Source organism: Mustela putorius, unplaced genomic scaffold (assembly GCF_011764305.1).
Source record: "Mustela putorius furo isolate JIRA1106 unplaced genomic scaffold, ASM1176430v1.1 tig00000198_pilon_pilon_pilon, whole genome shotgun sequence".
Taxonomy (NCBI): Eukaryota; Metazoa; Chordata; class Mammalia; order Carnivora; family Mustelidae; genus Mustela; species Mustela putorius.
The window spans coordinates 478,911-500,541 of NW_025421311.1; the positions used below are offsets into that span (position 1 = coordinate 478,911).

Sequence of the window (21,631 nt, forward strand, 5' to 3'; positions counted from 1 at the left end):
GGGGTTAAAGGTTTTGGCTGCTATAAAAATGTCGTTTTAAAATACATTTTGAATTGTAAGAACAAACGAAATTTTTTGTATTTTTTTTATTTAATTGGAATAATTTTCAGGTTTCTACATATAGGGTAGTTATAAATTTAAAGCATTAGGCATTTATTGGTGAATAATGTATATATCCCCATTCAAAGAAATACTATAAAAAAGACATTCCAGGGACGCCCGGGTGGCTCAGTTGGTTAAGCAGCTGCCTTCGGCTCAGGTCATGATCCCAGCGTCCTGGGATCGAGTCCCGCATCGGGCTCCTTGCTCGGCAGGGAGCCTGCTTCTCCCTCTGCCTCTGCCTGCCATTCTGTCTGCCTGTGCTTGCTCTCTTGCCCTCTCTCTCTCTGATAAATAAATAAAATCTTAAAAAAAAAAAAAAAAGACATTCCAGGGATGCCTGGGTGGCTTAGTTCATTAAACAGCTGCCTTCTGCTCAGGTCATGATCCCAGGGATCAACCTGTGGGATCGAGTCCCACATCCAGCTCCTGACTTAGCAGGAAGCCTGCTTCTCCCTCCCACTCTGCCTGCTGCTCTCCCTGCCGGTACTCTACCTCTCTGTTAAATGAATAAATAAAATCTTTTTAAAAAAAGAAAGAAATACCAGCATACAAAGGACGTGCAAAGAAAGGAGCTCAAGAAAGAACCTGAGCAGGAACAACCAGAAAAGTAGGAAAATAACCAGGAAAGCATGGGGACATGCAAACCAAGGGGATTAAAGCCAGAAAGACAGCACCAGTGCAGAAGTGTCTGTTTTTAGTTAATCTCTGGCAAAAGCAGTACCTCAGGGCAGGGGAAGAAGCCGGGCAGCAGTGGCTGAGGAAGCTGGGGGTGAAGGCCGCTTAGGTCTAGAGTACTCCGTGGGAAAGGCAAGATGACAGACATTGAGAGGGGGAGTTCAGAGTATTAAAAATTCCAAATCACTTCATATAAAAGCATTGTGCATTGTTGTGTACGGGTTTTCCTTGCTCACAGGCTTCTTTTTCTGCATATCAGTTGTCAGCCTTCGTGTTGTCAGATATTTCTTTTCTTTTCTTTTTTTTAAGATTTTATTTATTTATTTGACAGACAGAGATCACAAGTAGGCAGAGAGAGAGGAGGAAGCAGATTCCCCACTGAGCAGGGAGCCCGTTGCGGGGCTCGATCCCAGAACCCTGAGATCATAACCTGAGCCATAGGCAGAGGCTCAACCCACTGAGCCACCCAGGTGCCCCCAGATATTTTCAATTAAAAAAAAAAAAGCTCTATAGTGCTAGGAATGAAGGTATAGACATTTTTCGCTCGACACTGTACATTTCCTTAAAGTCTTAGAAGAGATGAAGTGTCAGAACATCTCTGATTTCCCTGTAGCACCCAAACATACAGTTAGCATTATCGAAATCTATGCTGGGGCCACTGAGTAACATAACATCGTTTTGTTTCCCGAGAGATGACCTCCATTCTAAATTAGAGTACATAGTTTTCACTTATTATTATATGCGCTATTTTGACTATGACAGTCTACACCTATCTGTATGTATACACACGCACATGAATGTTATCTATTTGGAAAACAATAAATGTGTAGAATTTACAGAGAGAACACTATGACTAACTTATTAAAACATTGAATTTCTCTCCACAGATAACTAAGAATGTTCAGTAACATGTACGAAAATGCTTGTAAATTATAAAATGCTATACAAATATGAAATATTAGAATATTAAGGATCAGGTGTTAGGTTAATAGAAATACATTTTTTATTTATTGAAAATACGATTAAGGTACAATATTGATAAGCTATTGTCACATTAAAAATCCACTATATGTGGAATATCAACCTAAAATGTGTTAAGGAACAAAGTAATGGCAGGAAACAGGGAGCATCCAAAGCAGTTGATGCTATCAGTACTCATAAACAACTGTTCCAATATGGAAAATACTAGTGGCAGATAAACATAATTTAATATATCAGTAATATGATCATCTAAAGGCAAAAAATTGTATGAAAAACTAGAAGGCATTTAATGCTAAAGCCTCAAGAGCAATCAGATCCATACAAAGACGGAACCTGCCTCAGGAAATAATGAGATGTAAGAATGTTAATAAAGAAATAACGTTAAAATCGCAAGTCATCAGCTTCCATCACAACCAAATCCTTATCACGTTTGTGTAATGTACTTCACCCTTCTGACAGATGCAAGGGAGAAGAAGCTGTATTTTCCCCCATATTAGGTTTTTATACTTTGAAATGATGCTGTCAAATATCTATCTCCAATACCCATGTATGTGTGGCGACACAGCTGATCTGAGCCACAGGCAACCCTGAGACATCTGGCCAGAGCTGAGCAGTGATCTATTTGACCTCTGTTTTTCCTTTGTACCAGTAATTTAAACCAGATTTTCTAGCCCACATTCACTACCTATAGGACTACCAGACTTCTAAAAGGTGAAAATACTCTTGAGAGGAGTCAGAAAAAGGGAGCGTGGGTAAGCTGCACACACGGTTCAGCACATGTGAGAGGACACTGACATGTGAACGGACACTGGTTGATCAGAAGAACACATGCATGGACCCTCAGGACAAAAATATACTAGAAATCAAAAGCCTAGAGGCAGCCTATAAAGCGGCAACGACAAAAAGAACATCTTAATCAGGCTTTCTCTCTACCTGCCTGTTCAAATGCTTTCCGACCTGTGCAGATCCATTCCTGCCTGTCCGGCTGCCTCCGCACCTTATCCCTACTTAACTGACCAGCTCTCCCCTCCACGGGCCCTGTTGCTATCTCACCATTCCCAGATTCTTCCTAGCTGTCCGACTGTCTCTGCCCCTCACCAGCCCCAAACCTTGCCTGTCTGTCCATCTGTCCCCTCTGCTCTCCCAAAGACCTCTTTGCCGGCCTCGGTGCTGTCCTACCCAGTCAAATATGTTCCTCGCCCTCCAGCGCCAGGGACCCCCAGCCTCCCCAGCAGTTTCCCACATCTACCAGGCCCGGTTCCTTCCGGCCCACCTGACCGTCTACCCTGCCCACCCCGAAGCTCCACAATCACCCCTCATCCTGACTCACAGAGCAAGTTATTTTGCCCAACTTTCAGACCCAAACATTTCCCTCCACAGTGTTCTCCTCCAGCCGCTCTAATGCCTGCCCTGATTCGTCGTTCCCTTCCAGCTCGACTGGTTGTTTCCCCAACCCCTTGGGAAGCTCTCCCCGTTCTGAAGCCTTCCTATTTATCCGCTCATCCCCCTCCTCAACCAGTCCCCACCCCTTCCGATCTCGGCCCGTTGCCTGACTATCCCGCCACCTTGGATCCCCTTTGGTCTGTCCAGCGGTCTGTTCCGCGAACCCCCCCAGTGTCAGATCTGCCACAGGCCTTTGTAGACCATCGTCTCGCCTCGGTTCAAGGCCACCCACCTCCCTGCCGCTCCCCAGGCTCTTCCTTGTCTTCATCACCGTCTCCTTCCGCACCTTCTGCGTCCCCTGTGCGGTCCTCTTCCTCCATCCTCTCCTCTTCCTCTCCGGCCTCTCCTGCCTCTCCCGCCTCACCTCCTACGTCTGGCCGCCTGTTTTCTTCTCCTCTGCGTCCAGCTCCCTCTCTGGCCCACCCCGTGGCTTCCTCCTTCCCCCCCACGCTCTACTTTCCCTCTCTTCCCACTTCCCCATCTTTTGTTCCTGGCCATACCCTCAACCTTCCTCACTGGGGGAAGAAAGTAGAGAAGAGAAGAGAAGCAAGTGGCGTAGAGAAGAAAGAAATAGAGAAGAAAAAGTTGGGAAACGTCAACTTTAAAGGTAAATAAATCGGGTTAATGAGATAGTTTGTAGATCTAGCAATATTTTGTTTGGGAAAGGTGACTGAAGGGACGGACTCTGTGAGAATAGGAAAACCTGAAAGGCCGAGAGAGAAACATACTCTCAGCGTTCAGGAACTTGTGTTAAATACCTTCGTGCTCTCCATGACCTCCCTGTGGTCACATAAAAAGATAGGCTGGAATCCAGTAACCATTGACCTTGACTATTCCAGTTTGTCCAAATAAAGATATATATGTGTATTGGAGATAGGTATATGTTACATGTGGCTCTGTATCCTCCAAGCATTTTATCCTCACTAAAACAGGAGTCCCTGAAGTGAGCTGGGGCTGAGTGCTCCTGGGAATCCCGCTGCCGGTGCAGTACGGCAGGAGCCGGCTGTCGAGCACCCTTCCTTCCCACCCCCCAAAACTGTGCTGCTCTGCTCTTTGCCTCTCACTCTGTACCTGTGCTGAAGTAGAACTTGCTAGACCTTTCCAGAAGACGCAGAGTTCTAATAGAAGGTGGCGTCGCCCACTGATGTCCAGTGGGTGGCCCTTCAAGCACACTACAGGCAGAGCCTGCGCTCAAGATACACCTTGTGTGGCCTGAAAACCAGCTTGTCTCTGTGACACAGCTGAAAACAAGTGTGATTATCCTCCTCCCGCAAGGAAGGTCCAGGCTTCTGAACCTAGTAAAGTAGGATGGAAATTCCTGTCTGCCCCAGACAGACAGTTTTCATATTTTCTATCTGCTTGACTCTTCAACCAACTTTATTTAGGTTACGGGAATACCTACCAGCGATAACGTCAGCTCAGAACTAAGGGTAGCGCAGCACATTTTTATCCAGATAGGAATGCTCTTGCAGAACGAAGGAATGACTCTCCGTATCTACAGGAGTTCCTTCTACATCTGGCCCAAACAGTAAGAGAAACAGGACTTCGTAATCGAAGCCATGAATAATTGGGTATTCTTACATGAAGGTGGTGTGCTTTATTGGCACTATAACCCCACAACCATTTTTATTCTACTAGTGACTGCCTTAAATTCCCTTTCCAATATCCTTAGATGTGATTATCTGAACACAGACCCCCCCACACCCATACAACATAAATGTGTCATTTGTATAGATAGGGAGAGGTTAACTTTATTTAAATGTACTAAATATTTTTTATGTATGGTTCACAGAGCTATAGATAATGCCTTGCCTTCAGCATTGTCAAAAAATGATCACAAGCATCAGAAACATCTCTTATCCAAAATCAATTGTGGTAAAGAATTGAAGGAAAACAACAGGGCAAACTTGACTACTAACAAAGATGCGTTCCAGCTTAAACTGGAAGAAACTCAGAAACTCCTAGAAGATCAGCATCTAAGCAGTTTGCAAGTATGAAACTATAAATATGTTAATATTATTTTAGTATCTAGTAATAAATCTGTCCCATCTCTGCAGTGATTTACACTAAAGAAAAGTATGCCATTAACCAAGGATAGGATGTGGATGAATCAGCACAAATTCATCATAGATACTACAGAAATAATTTAGATTTTCCTACCTTTTCGATCCTTTCTCACTCTGCTTTCTCTATTCTTTTTCCATCTCTTATACTTGGAAATATATGCTCTATGAATGTTATTTTCTGAAGAAACATTAAAGCTATTTAAAACTACAATGTAATATAAGTATCATTGTTAGAGACTGGATGATAAAAAGCATCCTGAAAATTGTAATACTTGTGGACATTAGGTTCTTAATGAAAATATATCACAATTAGATAGAAATGGCAGTTCTGTTCTATCTCTTTTCATACCTTCACTTGGGTTTTTTTTCCACAAAGTCTGGATTTCACCTGATTTTCCTGAAATGTTCATGTACTTTATTTTTCATGAGTAATTACACACATTTATGAGATTCTTAGTAGGCTGATATCAAGATTAAACTCATAACCTTGGACTGATTGATCCAGTAACTGAATAATAATGAAAAGGCTTTAAAAAAAAGGAAAGCAGGAGGCTGCTTCTGGCTACGATGAAATGCCTTCCTGTCATAAACAACAATAATTCTGAATAAAACATACGAAACAGCTGTTTTTAGACATTAAGCAGTAGACAATATAGGACAGGATCTTGAAAAAAGGAAAACCAATGAGATAAGCCCCATAATCTCATAGGCTTTCTACCTGGACATATCCTTTGGCCAAGCCTCAGAAAAAAATCCACACCCCCAGCAGAGGCACACGAACATTAAATTAAGCCACGCAGCACAGGGAGTGTGATCGGTCAGTGGTCTGGTGCAGGGACAGACACAGCCACACTTGCAGTGAGCAGAGCGTGCTGTGTGGGCTTGTCAAGTTCCTGTGTCGCACACCTGAAACTCGGAACATTGTGTGTCAGCTGATCTCAAGTCTAAAAAATTGAAAAATTTGAAAATTTATCTAGAGGGGAAAAGAAAGATCCATAGCACGTGAGTAAACAAAGATAAGGCAGACCACATTATGGTTGGGCTAGAATACAGTGAAGTATTTTTGAAGTTCTGAGATCCGAAAACTCCCGGCCTAAATTTCTATATCCAGCTGGCAATATCCTTCTGGAACGAAGGCAAAATGGGCATCTTCCAACAAACAGAGCCGACCAGCCCGCACTCCCCAGTACTCGCCCAGCATCCGCACTACAGGAAATGTCCCTGGAGGTTTTTCAGGCAGAAGGAAAATGGTATCAGATGAAAACTCAGATCTGTCGTGATAGCAGGTTAGTGGTGGTTAGTGGTGGTTAGTGGTGGGTAGGTATGGACTTCCGGCAGATGGTTCTGGATTGTTTGATAAGGTGGGTATGGGTGACTGATCTGTCAAAATCCATCAAACTATACATTTAAAATGGGTGCATTTGGTAGATAAGTCTACCTCAAGGACATTGATTTTAAAACTGAAACAAGGCAAACTAAAAGTGTAAACCAGTACAGTTCACATATCAGTAACTTACAAGCAAACATTGAAGCTGATAATGTTTCATTTCTTAGTGATGAGACAAAATGTGGGGGGATAAGTATAGTGAAATCAGAAGTTTAGCAACTTCTTCTCAGGCGCTTTGGGGTATGAGGCCATCACAGACCTGTAACAACAAAAATCTTACAGCCATGAATATCACACATACATCTAGAAAGACCCTCAGACCCAGAGTTCTACATCTCATTAGATGTCATCTCAAAGGAAGCTCTCGAGGGTTTGCTTGTCACTGTCTATTAAAGCAGCTCAGCCTCAGAAACAGGTGTGCACGGAGTGTGCTCTATTTTGTTCCGATGAGGCTGAGTGCCCTTCACTTTCAAAAGACACCAAAGCACCGAGGATGTGATAAGTAGGTAGTAGATGCTGGTAATGTCAAACTCTCATTTCAAAACTTATTTCGTGTTAATATGTCAATAAGCATTAACTATAGAGACTAAAATGTTTTATTCTCGAATTGATTTACTGGGCTTCTTCATTTATTTAATGGGCTAGAAAAATAAGATATTTTTGTTCAATATCAGAATATTTAAATATTCTAAAATTTGTAAAAAAAAAAAAAAGACAGTCATTTCCTTTCTTTTGAGTCCATTTAACTCTTTGACAAGATTTACAATCGGAAATCCTCTTGAATATATTTATTTATATGTGATACTAATCAATGCATTCTAGGTATATGTGAGAAGTTAGAAATATCTTTAAACACATACCATACTTTGAAGTGATGATGAAATTTTATTAAATATTGATAAGTTCCATGAAATTTCATTGAAATAGTGATGAGAATGTCTATTAAATTCATAGAAATTATTACTAAGTCTCAAAAAAGGACTCTTTAAAGTCAATAATCGTCAATTCTACATCCTAATTAGAATTGCCTGGAGTACTTAAAAATACAAATACATGGATCCCATCCAGGTAATAAATCATTAGGACCCAGTGTAGTTATTTCTACAAAGCTCTTCCCGTGATTGTAACCTGCAGTCAGAGTCTAGAACCCCACAGTGTAGGCCACGAGAGTCCCAGAAGATGTGTCCCTACCAGCGGGAACCTCACACTGGGGTCACAGAGTTTTCAGAAGCCTCATACAAGTCCAGTGAAGTTTTCAGGGAAAAAAAATACCTAAATAGTAAATAACTTTTTCACATGGTGTTATAAAACCTTCAAGAAATTCAGTACTCCCAATGGACTAGCAATAGTAAAATTATTTTTTTTTTTTTTTTTTTTAAGATTTTATTTATTTATTTATTTGGTAGACAGAGATCACAAGTAGGCAGAGAGGCAGGCAGAGAGAGAGGAGGAAGCAGGCTCCCCATTGAGCAGAGAGCCCGATGTGGGGCTCGATCCCAGGACCCCGAGATCACGACCCGAGCCGAAGGCAGAGGCTTAAACCACTGAGCCACCCAGGCGCCCCGTAAAATTATTTTCTAAGCCATAAACATGGTTAGAATAAAGAGGTAGTTGCTTTAGGCACAGAAACTAGAGCAAACACAATTTATCCTAAGTCTTCATTGGCTCCCTCTTTTTCCCTCTGAGGACTACGCTAGGAATACAGATCATTTAGACACTTAAGCTGTTGATAATCATAGTACTTTATTGTTTTATGCCAAGGGCAGTAGGGCTCAGTACAGTAGTGTATCAACTCATTAATTTTGGTTGTTTAAAAAGTTCTAAGCTAGAGAACAATGTTTTTTTTTTTCTTCTTTCAGATATTTTGTGATGAAGTTAATCAACTAACAAATTCTGAAACCCTCTCGAGTATAGACAGCCTTGTGGCTGGGGAACATGAAGAAATATACTTAACACTTGAGGAGCTCTGCACATCCAGCCAGAAGAGCTCCATTTCTCCCAAACCAGTCAATCTGCAGGCAGCTAATCTGAGCGGTGGTGGTGAAGAGGAACTGTCATTCTCTAAGACTCAGCGTATAAACAACTGGCTCGTAAACGTAAATGACCCAAAGACTGAGACTGTCCCATCTGTCTCAGATACTTTAAGCAAAGCGAATGTGCTGCCTTCTTGTGAATGTCTGAACGGCGAGGACCAAAGTGCGCCTGCGGAGAGGGTGACAGAGCGTGCTGACCATTCAGTAGCCTCGGTGTATAGCCGCCCCGCATACCGAAGCGATGGAAAATGCACAAAGGTCTCCGAAACGAGCACTGGGAGAGCGGCCGACTCCTGCTCCGGCACATTCAAAAGGGAGAGACCCTTTGTTACTGAGAGCCCAACGTTTAAATTCAGCAGAGTGGGGACCGCTGCGGACCGTCTCACACGGGAGCCGGCGACGTTCGCAGACCGCGGCGGCGCTTGTGCATTAGCAGCAGAGAGCGCGGCCGCTTCGTGTGTGCCGGTGGCTACCTGCACAGCTCTGCCCTGCGGCGGGCCGGCGGCTAGGCCCTCGCCGGAGAGCAGCCGGCGAAGACCGCTGGGCCCGGCGCAGTGTTCGGACAAGTTGGGAGGCTTGCCCGAGGTCAGAGAGGACACGTTACAGGACGTTCCCCGTGATAAGGCGGACCCGCCCTTGTTTTCAGCCGGAGTCCCGGTTGCCTGGGTCCCTCCCCGCTCAGCTTCGGACAGTGGGACACACGCAAGAGCCCAAACACCAGCCTGGGGGTGTTCGGTCGCCGCTAAGTGTGACTCTGTCGGGCCGCACAGGACGGGGAAGCACAGCGCACACGAGAGGGGCGGCGGGGTCTTCCTCAAGAGCATCTTGAAAAAAGAATCGAAGTGCGAGCGCGGCCGTTTTAAGGCGCTGGTGGTCAACCACAGCGGCAGGTGCAGCGGTCCGAGGGCGGCTCTCCGAGACAGCGCTGAATTAGCGCAAGAGAAAGCTACGGAAACCGCAAAGACGGTTAAAAAACTGAGGTGGTTTGACGAACCTGGAGACCCCGCGGGCCAGGCGCTGAAGAGCAGGACGGAGCCGTGTCCACAGCGGGGTCCGTCTTTCCGCCCTCAGCCACGCAGGGGAGCTGCGTGCCGGGGGGCAGCGCAGCCACAGGAGGACGGCATCTCGGAGATGGCCGCCGCCCCCGGAGCACCTGCCGCAGCCCCGGTGCCTTTCACCTGTTTCGTGCCTTCCGGCTGCGACGCGGCCAAACGAGCCTGGCCGACCTCAGGGACGGGGGGACGGCTACCCCCGCGGCCCCGGGGGGGCTCTAAAGCTGAGACAGCGAGGCCGCGCGGTGCCGGGGCCCGCAGGAGAACGAGATCGGCCCCCGCGCAGGGCACGCTGTCATGCGCGCATGGAAGGGACGCTGCGCCCCGGCCGCGCTCGGCGGGCAGAGCCCACGGCCCCTGGGCAGCTCAGGGTGCACCGCCTGTGCCTCCGCCTCCGCCCCGCAGCACGAGCTGCAGAAGCCCGTGGGCGTTTGGCGGCCCCGCAACGCCGCATGGAGACCCCCAGCCGGTGACTGCGCCAGGCTGCCTCCGCGCCAGCCCCGTGCTTCCCCCGGAGCGCGGCGGGCTCGGCGCGTGGAGTCTGGAAGGTGGCGGGCCGCTCGCACACATGCCTTCGGGGCCCGGGCCTACGATGCCTTCACCGCGTGGTTCGTGCCGCCGGACGCGCGCCGAAGCAACCGGCTCGGGCGGCTCCGGGGCCCGTCCTGCCCGCGGAGACGCCCGCCGCCCGCCGCCCCTCAGGGCCGTCCCGGAGGAGTCCGTTCCCCGACGGAAGGCGCCGAGTGACGCGCGCGGCCGCAGGGAAGCGGATGCTGGTAAGCGCGCGTGTCCGTACCGAACGCGCAGCAGCGGCGCGGTGCTCCCGGCGGACCCCACACGGAACGGGGACCCGGCCGCGCAGAAACAGGCCTCCGCACCGTCTGTCCTTGTCTCTGCCAGGGTCTTTCCTTTTCTGGGAAACACGGGGTCAGCTGCCTCGTTACACGCCAGTGAGCCACGCGCCGGCCCTCCGGCTCCTGCCCCGAGCCCCGGCCGCGCTCCGCCCAGCCCTTGTGCGCGGGTCTGCCTGCGCGCAGGTGAGGAGCTCCCAGTCCACGCCGGTACCATTAGTCGCTGCCTGACTCCTGCCCAAGCCCTTGTCCTCTGGGGAGTGAACTAGATGCCCCTGAGTTTTCCTGCCAGGACGAATCACCTGCCTCTTGAAAAACAGGACTTGGGGGGGAAACAGAAAAGCAATTCTTTTCCCAAAGCTATGAGTAAATAGGTGATGTGAAGAGGGAGTTAGTTTAAAATTTAATATTCAGAGTCTTCTTTAATTAGACAGGTTTTAAGGACGAGGGCTTTCCTTGTCATTCGTCGCTGTCTGCCCAGGTTCTGGCAGTTGGTAGTCACCCACACTTTTCTTAAATTGAGAGCACGGAAGTCATATTAGCAGATGGGAAGCTAAATGCAAAGACTAAAAATTTACAGTACTAGTCTGCAAAAATTTTTTTTTCATTTTTTTAAAATATTTTATTTATTTGACAAAGAAAGACACAGCGAGAGAGGGAACACAAGCCGGGGAGTGGGAGAGGGAGAAGCAGGCTTCCCACCGAGCAGGGAGCCCGATGCAGGACTCTACCCCAGGACCCTGGGATCATGACCTGAGCCTAAGGCAGACACTAAGTGACTAAGCCACCCAGGCACACACACCCCCCTTTTTTTTTCCCGTTTTTCATCACAAGTGCCCTCCTCCCCATCACCTGTTTCACCCATCCCCCACCCACCTCCCCTCTGAGGACCCTCAGTTGTATTCTTTATAGTTAAGAATCTGTTTCTTGGTAAAAACCAAGATTTTTTAAAAATTATTTTTCTCACTAAGGATTTCATCATCTTTTAATCTAGGATTTTACAATGTAACTTTAGTTTTCACACTACATCCCCCCCCCAAAAAAAAAAGAAAGAAAGAAAGAAACCATATAGATTGAGAAAAACCCTTGTGTACCTGTATGTATGTCTGTATATACCCCACGTCCCACCAGTTTGTTCTCTGGAGGAGAAGAGTCTGTTTTTTGGTTTGTCACCTTTTTTTGTTTGCTATGATTCTTAAATTCTACATACGAGTGAGATCATATGGTATTTGTCTTCCTCTGACTGACTTATTTTGTTTAGCATTAAACTCTCCAGATCCACCCCGTGGTTGCAAATGGCAAGATTTCATTCTTTATATGGCAGAGTAATATTCGTGTGTGTGTGTGTGTGTGTGTGACATCCTCTTTATCCCTTCATCTATCAGTGGACACTTGGACTGCTTCCATAATTTATTGGATCACATGGTAACTCTGTTTTTAATTTTTGAGGCATCTCCACACCGTCTTACACCGGGGCTGCAGCAGTTTGCACTCCACCCAGCGGTGCACCTGGGCGCCTTTTTCTCCACATCCTCGCTGGCACTTGTCCCTTGTGTTTAGTTTAGTCATTCCGTCAGGCATGAGGTGGGATCTCCTTGTTTTGATTGGCATCTCCCTGATGATGAATGACGATGATCGTCTTTTCATGTGTCTATTGCCATCTGGATGTCTTCTCTGGAGAAATGTCTCTTCATGTCTCCTGCCCATTTTTTTTTAATATTTTATTTATTTATTTGACAGATAGAGCTCACAAGTAGGCAGAGAGGCAGCAGAGAGAGGGAGGAGGAAGCAGGCTCCCTGCTGAGCTGAGAGCCCCATGTGGGGCTCGATCCCAGGACCCTGGGATCATGACCTGAGCGGAAGGCAGAGGCTTTAACCCACTGAGCCACCCAGGCGCCCCCTCCTGCCCATTTTTAATTGGGTTATTTGTTTTTTGGGTGTTGAGTTGTATCAGTTCTTTATATACTTTGGATACTAACCCTTTCTTGGAAATGCCATTTGCTCGTATCTTCTATGAGACAATAACTGTTGTTGTTGTCTTTTAGTTTTATTGATTGTTTTCCTTTGCTCCATAGAACCTTTCTATTTTACTGTTGTCGCAGTAGTTTATTTTTGCTCTTGTTTCCCCCACCTCAGGAGACATATCTAGAAAAATGTTGCTGCAGCCAGTATCAGAGAAAGTAGTGCCTGTGCTCTCTTCTAGGATTTTTGTGGTTTCAGGTTTCTTATTTAGGTCCTTAGTCCATATCAAGTTTATTTTTGTGTGCAGTGTGAGAAACTGGTCCAGTTTCATTGTTTTGCATGTGGCTGTCCAGTGTTCCCAGCACCATTTGTTGATGAGACTTTTTTTCTATTGCATATTCTTGTCTATTTTGTTCAATATTCATTGACCGTATAGTTGTGGGTTTACTTCTGGGTTTTCTGTTCTGTTCCAGTGAGCTGGTTTTGTGCCCATACCTCACTGTTTTGATTACTGTGGCTTCCTAGTATATCTTGAAATCTGGGACTGTGATACCTTGAGCTTTACTTTTCTTTTTCAAGATTGCTTTGGCTATTGGGGGTCTTTTGTGGTTCCCTGCACATTTTGGGATTGTTCTAGCTCTGTGAAAAATGCTGTTCTTATTTTGATAGCAATTGCATTAAATCTGTAGATTGCTTTAGGGAGTATGGACATTGTAGTAACATTTGTTCTTCCAGCCCATGAATACAGAATACCTTTCCATTCATTTCTGTCATCTTCAGTTTCTTCTATCAGTGTTTTATAGTTTTCAGAGTACAGGGCTTTCACCTCCTTTATTAAGTTTATTCCTAGATATTTTATTCTCTTCCGTGAAGTTGTGTGTTTTCTTCATCTCTCTTTGTGCTACTTCATTATCAGTATGTAGAAATGTAACAGATTTTATATCCTGCAACCTTGGTGAATTCATTTATCAATTCTAGCAGTTTCTGGGGGGGGTCTTTAGAGTTTTCTCTATGTAGTATTATGTCACTTGCAAATACTGGAAATTTTACTCCTTTCTTACTGATTTGGATGCCTTTTATTTCTTTTTGTTGTCTAATTGCTGCAGCAAGGACTTCCAGTACTGTGTTGAATCAAAGTGGTGAAAGCAGACACCCTTGTCTTATTTCTGACCCTAGGGGAAAACCTCTGTTTTTCCCCACTGACTATGATGTTAGCTGTGGGTTTTTCATATCAGGCCTTTATTATGTTGAGGTTCAGTCCCTCTAAACCTACTTTGTTGAGGGTTTTTATCTTGAATGGATCTTGTACTTTGTCTGTTGTACTTTTTCTGCATCTATTGAAACAGTTATATGGGTCTTACCCTTTATTAATGTGGTATATCACAGTGATTGATTTGTAAATATTGAACCACCTTGCAGCCTAGGAATAAATCCCACTGCATCTCAGTGAATGATTTTTTTAATGTATTATTGGATTCAGTTTGCTTACGTTTTGGAAAGAAAAAAGATAACTGTCTTGGCAATGTTTATTTTAAAAAGACAGAGAGAGAGAAAATCCATGCAAAACTAAACCCCCAAAAAAGAGTTAGCCATAGCTTTTAAAAATTTAATATAATTTTAGGCAATAATGAAAGATCTTTGGAAGTACTGCTATAGTCTACATTATTTCTTATATTGTCTGTGTATTTCGGTAGTTATTTAACAAACTGCAGTGACACAGAGCTCTGGAAACTGGGGTCACATCCAATAAAGGAGCACAGGCCTGAGAGATGTTTTAGCTGTGTACAAATATTTGAAGGTTTACTGTATGAAAGAAAGAGAAAACAGAAGTACATGAAGGGTAAAACTCACAAGCATGTTTTCAGCCCAGTGTACAGGAGGGTTTGCGCTAAGACCACCAACCATGTGAGAGGCTGGGCCTCCCCATGGCTGAGTTGTTTGAGCAGCAGCTGAATGTCTGTGGGTGAGGAAGATGCATCTCCAGGGAAAGGGGGACTTGTCGACTTCCAGGGTCTCTTCCAAAGCTATCATTCTCGGAACATCTCCAGAATTTGTCCTGATGTTTATAATTAAGGATACATTTTAAATATGTAATAATTAATGATTAATAGCTTTATTTTGAGTTTCGGTAGAAAAACTATTATGTATAGAATTTTTACATGAGAAATTTAGCCAAAGATGCCAGTGTAAACTATATATTTATATTTTGCAAATATACCAAAGTTCTCAGCTACTATATTAATTATTAGATAGTATTTAACTGCATGTATATGAATGGAACAATACACAGTTTTAAGCATATACTGTATGTGTTCCCAGAATCAGTAATTTACAATCCACAGAGCTGAAATCTACACACAAAGAGCAATAAAGCTCAAAAACAAATAATTATGCTACAAATCAAGAAAGTACAAAAGTGTTGGCAGCTCTTGACTCCAAAAGATTTACAAACAGGCTGAAGGAAGGGAAAAATTCTTGACACAGCAGTCATGTGGCCAAGAAAATGTTCACTTAAAGTATTTTTAAAGCTCTTCAGAAATGGAAAGATAGGGACTTTCCAAGATCTTCTTATGCATAGAAAACAGTGTAGAGACTCTTTTGATGCCCAAACAATCTCGCTAGAAACTGTAATATTTAGCATACGTAGCCTAGCATAGTTAGCATCTACCTTACCCACGTGGGTAAATAATGCAGAGCTTCTTAAGCTGTAGGTTGTGGCTCATTTAGTGGATTATGAAATCAACTTCATGAGTGATGATCAGAATTCTTTAAATAAAATACAATTTTAGCATCAGAATGTTCTAGGATAGAAACTAACAGAGGGCATCATATATTGTAAAGGTGTGTGTGTTCCACAGAACTGGCATCCTTCCTGGATCACGGTGCAAAATGGATTTCTTTCTGTGAGACACAGTCAGATTCGAAGGAAAGTTACTGGCAGAGAGGGAAAGAGCTAGAATTTCAGAGTTCAAGATCAGCCATTTGGAGGTAAATTCCAGCTTTGCCCTTTATCGACTCTGTGACTTCAGGAAAGTTACTCTTCCTTCCTCATGCCTAATTTCTTTACCTGTAAAAATAGTGATGATAATAGTGCCTACAACTTTTAAAACAATGGCTGGGCAGTTACAGATGTTGAACTGACTTTAGCTGAAATTACGCCATTATTTCTTACTCTCAAAGGTCAGGTATTCAGTTACTAGGCAACTTCCAAGAAAGTTGCAGCTGTGTTTTTATATGTATGTGCAGCGGTGGTTTTATATGGATTCTTACAGTGTATATATATGTATGTGTAAGTATACAGACACATACATATACATACAGATATGCATACTTCCGGTGTCTGCATTTAATTGTATATATGTGTACAGTCAGACATAGAACGTACACCGCTATTAGTAAAACTTTTGAGCACACACATACATACCATTCACATGTACGGATACATAACCTCAGTCAGAAATATTTAAAGAATGAGATAAAAATGAAATATAAACTTTTAAAATAATTAAAATTTTATATTTTTTAAGTAATACATTTTAAAATAATTTTTAAAGTAATTTTATGTATTCTCTAAAATACTTTTTCTCTAATGTATTATTAATAATGCTCTGAATGTTTAGTTTCCAATGTGTTACCAATTATGATGACTTCATTTCATATACCATTATTAGCTAATATCTCAAACTACAACATGCATTTAGGTTAAGTTTATTTTTATAATTTAATAATTTTTCAATTTGTGACTCTAACTTTGTTAGAAATATACTGTCGTTGTCATAATGTGGCAAAGAGTTTATAAGGAGAATAAGAGAGAAGTCAGCTCTTTGTCTTATTCACTGTGTTGTGTTATTTTATCTTTGATCTCTGGTTTTGCAAGAATAAGTTTTTTTGCAGAAAAATACTTGTTTTTATTGTGAGATCATTGACATGACATTGTGTGTAAGTTTAAGGTGCACTATGGATTGATTTGATACGTTTATGTATAACGATATGATTACTGCCGTAGCTAGCTAACACCTCGGTCAGTCACATAATTGTCGTTTCCCTGTTGTGGTGAGGACATGTAAGGGCTGGTCTCTCAGCGACTCCGAAGTATGTGCTGCAGTGCTGCGGACTGTAAGTGCGGTGCATGGGTCGGAGCTCCGGAGCTCGTTCATCTTCTACTGCAAGTTTGTGCTTGGACCAGCGTCTCGATTCCCACACTCCCTTGCCTCTCTAACCACTCTTCCACAGTTTCTGCTGGTTCAGCTTTTTACATTTCTTGGTTTAAAGTAGGCACCGTGCACAACATGGGGCTTGCACTCGGAACCCTGAGATTCAGAGTTGCGTCTTCTACCGCTGAGCCAGTCAGGTGCCCAAAGTTCAGCTTGCTGAGTGGTGATACCGGACAATGTTTGCCTTTCTGTGCCTTATTTCACTTAACATAATGCCCTCAAGGTCCCATCCATGTTGTCACAAATGCAGGACCTCCTTCCTTCTCACGGTTGAGTAACATTCTCTTTGTATAAACCATGTCTTCTTTAGTCATTCATCCACTGATGGACATTTAGGATGTTCCGTATCTTAGCTATTATTAATAACAGAGCAGGAAAATACTTACATACCCCCACAAACCCCCATGTTTGACAGATGATTGAATAATCAATTTAACTTCCCAAAGAAATAGCATTGCTATTAAAACAAGTTAAATCATAAAATATTAACAGTCGAAGAAACTTCTACATCATCTAGTCTAGGGTTCTGCAAACTACAGTCTCTGGGCCAAATCCACCTATTTTTATAAATCACCTATTTTTATGCTGAGTGAAATAAGTCAAGCAGAGAGAGTCAATTATCATATGGTTTCACTTATTTGTGGAGCATAACAAATAACATGGAGGACATGGGGAGTTAGAAAGGAGAAGGGAGTTGGGGGAATTGGAAGGGGAGGTGAACCATGAGAGACTGTGGACTCTGAAAAACAATCTGAGGGGTTTGAAGGGGCGGGGGGTGGGAGGTGGGGGTACCAGGTGGTGGGTATTATGGAGGGCACGGATTGCATGGAGCACTGAGTGTGGTGAAAAAATAATACTGTTATGCTGAAAATAAATAAAAAATAAAATGAAATAAAATGCAAGGAAAAAAATAATCTATTTTTATAAATCAAGTTTTATTGGCACAAAGCCACAATCATTCGTATACATATTGTCAGTTTTCACTCTTTAAGTTTTTATTCAAATTCCAGTTAGTTAACATACAGTGTAATATTGGTTTCAGGTGTGAAATACATTAATTCAACAGTTACGTCCAACCCCCAGTGCTCATCACCACTACCTGTGTCGTCCTCCTCCAACCCCATCCCCCATCTAGCCATCTCCCAGCCTCCTCCCCTCTGGTCACCTGCAGTGTGTTCTCTGTAGTTGAGAGTCTGGTTCTTGATTTGCTTCTCTCTCTCTTAGAATAGGTTTTTGATTAGTCACACAAAAAGCATAGAAAAAATAAATATCTGTATGTGCACTACTCACCTTAAATAATAAAATGTTGCACAAACAGTGGAGGCGCCACAAAAGTCTTCTTCAGGCTCTTCCATTTAATGAAGACTCATCCAGACCACATCCACCCAGCGGGCACGCGTCCACTCACAGTGCAGCAGGCAGGCGAGTGCGGGCGACCGGTAGCAGCACCCTTCTCTCCCGGAGAGCCCCTGCTCTTCTCTGAGAGAGTGTTGCTCACTGGATGCAGCCCACCGCCGTCGACCTTGCGGCCGTGCAAGGCGCCAGGGTCAGGCCCATAGTAGCACAGGGAGGTCGAGATTGAACAGAAAGTGGGACCGTAGTCTGTTCTTCCCCACAGCACGTGTTTGGCCGTCCTGGCCCTGCGGCAGCACACGTGGGAGGCCACCGGTGGAGAGTGGGACCCTTCAGAAGCAGAGATTCTGTGTGGCTCATTACTGTAACTGTGCCGTGCATGGCACGTGTAACGGGAACTCTGGGAGTGTTTTATGACCAAACGAGTGAACGAATGGAGGTTGATTTGTAAGTTCGTGCCTGTAACGTACGTGGTTAATTTTGAATTTTTGTGGCATTGTTTAAGGCTCTCCTGTTGTAAGAAGAAAGCAAATTGTTGAAGATAAGCAGAGAAGCCTTTTAGAACAGAAAAGACAAAACCCTGCATCTGCAGGAAAGAAGTGTGGCGAGTGCACAAGTGTAAGTATGGTGTTAGCAACGCTGTCCGTTCAGTAGTGGAAAATCGCCTGGAAACAGAATGTTCTCGAAGGACTGTGATTTTGCTGTGAAGTGTGGACCGCAACTTAAATGCAACTACGGCCAGGGTCAGTAAGAAGCAGCCCAGGGATCTCTACCCTAGGGACTTAGCATACTGCACTTGTTTGCCCTACTCTCTCTGTGTGATCAGTTACTAATGAAGTCGTTCAACCAACCGTAACAAACCAGCATTATTCTTTTATTTATTATTGATACATGTTATTCGCAACCAAGTTTTTAAGTGTACATGAAAGAAGAAAAACAGAAAAGCAAATGAGAGCCCCGGACAGAGGAGGTTAAGTGTGAATCACGAAGACTAGTTCGTGTGTTAAATGAGCTCCGTGGACCAGAGCTTCCTGCCCAATGCGGCTGAGGTCAGCAAGGCAGGGAGTTCGCTTCTCAGGGGCCCCTGATCGCAATGCTGTTTGAGGCGCTGTTAGGAAGACACACTCCCCCTGAGGCCCTGCTGTGGTCGCCGCGGAGACACCTCTTCACGGTCAGCAGCGGACGAAGCAGGAGCTTCATGTGGCTGTTTGAGACCGAGGCTCAGTCAGACGCTTAGTAGAAGTCATTTTAAAATTAGTGGATGTCATCCTTTGAGAGCTAAGTAAATGTGACCTAAATATGACATTTTCTGGACATGTAACCTCACCCGAGGATTGAATTTAAAATATTAAAACAGGGGCGCCTGGGTGACTCAGTCGGTTGAGTGTCTGCCTTCGGCTGGGGTCGTGATCCTGGGGTCGAGACTGCAGCTCCCTCTCATGTTCCCCGTTTCTGCTCTCTGTTTTGCTCTGTCAAATAAATAAAATCTTTTTTTTTTTTTAAGGTAGATGAGAAAGGGAAATACTGATCTTTTTTTAAGATTTTATTTATTTATTTGACAGAGAGAGAGGGGGAACACAGCAGGTGGAGCAACAGGCAGAGGGAGAGGGAGAAGGCTCCCCGCTTAGCAGGGAGCCCAATGCGGGGCTCGATCCCAGGACCCTGGAATCATGACCTGAGCTGAAGGCAGATGCTTAACCTACTGAGCCATCCAGGTGCCCCCAAATAAATAAACTCTTAAGTAAATAAATAAGCTATTAAAACATCTAGATGGATAAGTAAATAGCATTTCACTAGAATTTCTACTCTAAATATTACTTCTGATGTTTGATAGCACTGGAATAGAGTGCCTTAGGAAGAATTTATATCTGACTTATAAGTTGAGGATTCGATTATTTGTATATTGTAGGAACTATTGTTTTATATATAAATAAGATGTTTACTGTGGAGGAAAATCAACCGTGACGTTCTTTTTTTATTAATTATTTTTATTAACATATAATGTATTATTTGCTCAGGGGTACAGATCTGTGATTCCTCAGGCTTACACACTTCACAGCACTCACCGTAGCACATGCCCCCCCCCAACGTCCATCACCCACCACTCTCTCCCTACCTCCCCCCAGCAACCCTCCACTGGTTTCCTGAGATTAAGAGTCTCACATGGTTTGTCTCCCTCCCAATCCCTCTTGTTTCATTTTTGCCTTCCTTACCCCCCAAATCCCCGACTTTGCCTCTCAAATTCCTCATATCAGATCATATGATAATTGTCTCTCTCTGATTGACTTATTTCGCTCAGCATAATACCCTCTAGTTCCATCCATATCATTGCAAATGGCAAGATTTCATTTCCTCGGATGGCTGCATAGTATTCCATTCTATGTATACATACCACATCTTCTTTATCCATTCATCCGTTGATGGACATCTAGGTCCTTTCCAAAGTCTGGCTATTGTGGACATTGTTGCTATAAACATTCAGGTGCATGTGCCCCTTCACGTCATTAGATCTGTACCTTTAGGGTAAATGCCCAGTAGTGCAATTGCTGGGTCGTAGGGCAGCTCTTATTTTCAACTTCTTGAGGAACCTCCATGCTGTTTTCCAGAGTGGCTGCACCAGCTTGCATTCCCACCAACTGTGGAGGAGGTTCCCCTTTCTCCGCATCCTCGCCAGCATCTGTCATTTCCTGACTTGTTAATTTTAGCCATTCTGACTGTTGTGAGGTGGGATCTCATTGTGGTTTTGATTTGTATTTCCCTGATGCCGAGTGATGTGGAGCACATCTTCACGTGCCTGTTGGCCAACTGGATGTCCTCTTTGCAGAAATGTCTGTTCATGAACATGACGTATTCTTAACAGCAAGACAAATAGCATTTAGTTCTGTACAATGTAGTAAAGTTGCATGTGACCATGCTATTCTTTTTTTTTTCAGTGTTCCAAGATTCATTGTTTATGCACCACACCAAGTGCTCCATGCAATCCGTGCCCTCCTTAATACCCACCACCAGGTTTTCCCAACCCCCCACTCCTCTCCTAAGACCCCCAGTTTATTTCTCAGAGTCCACAGTCTCTCATGGTTCGTCTCCCCCTCCGATTTCCCCCAAGTCCCTTCTCCTCTCCATCTCCCAACATCCTCCATGTTATTCCTTATGCTCCACAAATAAGTGAAATCATATGATAATTAACTCTTTCTGCTTGACTTATTTCACTCAGCATAATCTCCTCCAGTCCCGTCCATGTTGATACAAAAGTTGGGTATTTGTCCTTTCTGATGGAGGCATAATACTCCATTGTATACATGGACCATATCTTCTTTTTTTTTTTTTTTAAGATTTTATTTATTTATTTGACAGAGAGATCACAAGTAGGCAGAGGCAGGCAGAGAAGCAGGCTCCCCGCTGAGCAGAGAGCCCGATGCGGGGGCTCGATCCCAGGACCCTCGGATCATGACCTGAGCCGAAGGCAGAGGCTTTAACCCGCTGAGCCACCCAGGCGTCCTGGACCATATCTT

General features: G+C 44.1%; 1 protein-coding gene across 9 annotated transcripts in view; it reads left to right on the forward strand.

Annotated features, from left to right (window-relative positions):
* CEP126 (centrosomal protein 126) overlaps positions 1 to 21,631 on the forward strand; it is a 103,535-nt gene that overhangs the window by 54,378 nt on the left and 27,526 nt on the right. For 6 of the 9 annotated variants that reach the window (XR_006605932.1, XR_006605931.1, XR_006605930.1 and 3 more), the window contains exons 5-7: positions 4,994 to 5,192; positions 8,514 to 10,515; positions 18,625 to 18,737. Coding sequence is in view for 3 of the 9 variants with exons in the window: in XM_004764465.3 (XP_004764522.1) it covers positions 4,994 to 5,192; positions 8,514 to 10,515; positions 18,625 to 18,737 (2,314 nt within the window). In the remaining 6 variants the exon portion in view is untranslated. Of the gene's footprint in view, positions 1 to 4,993; positions 5,193 to 8,513; positions 10,516 to 18,624; positions 18,738 to 21,473; positions 21,534 to 21,631 lie in introns of those variants that run through there. The other 3 variants (XR_006605935.1, XM_013062438.2, XM_045077478.1) reach the window with 2 other exon arrangements.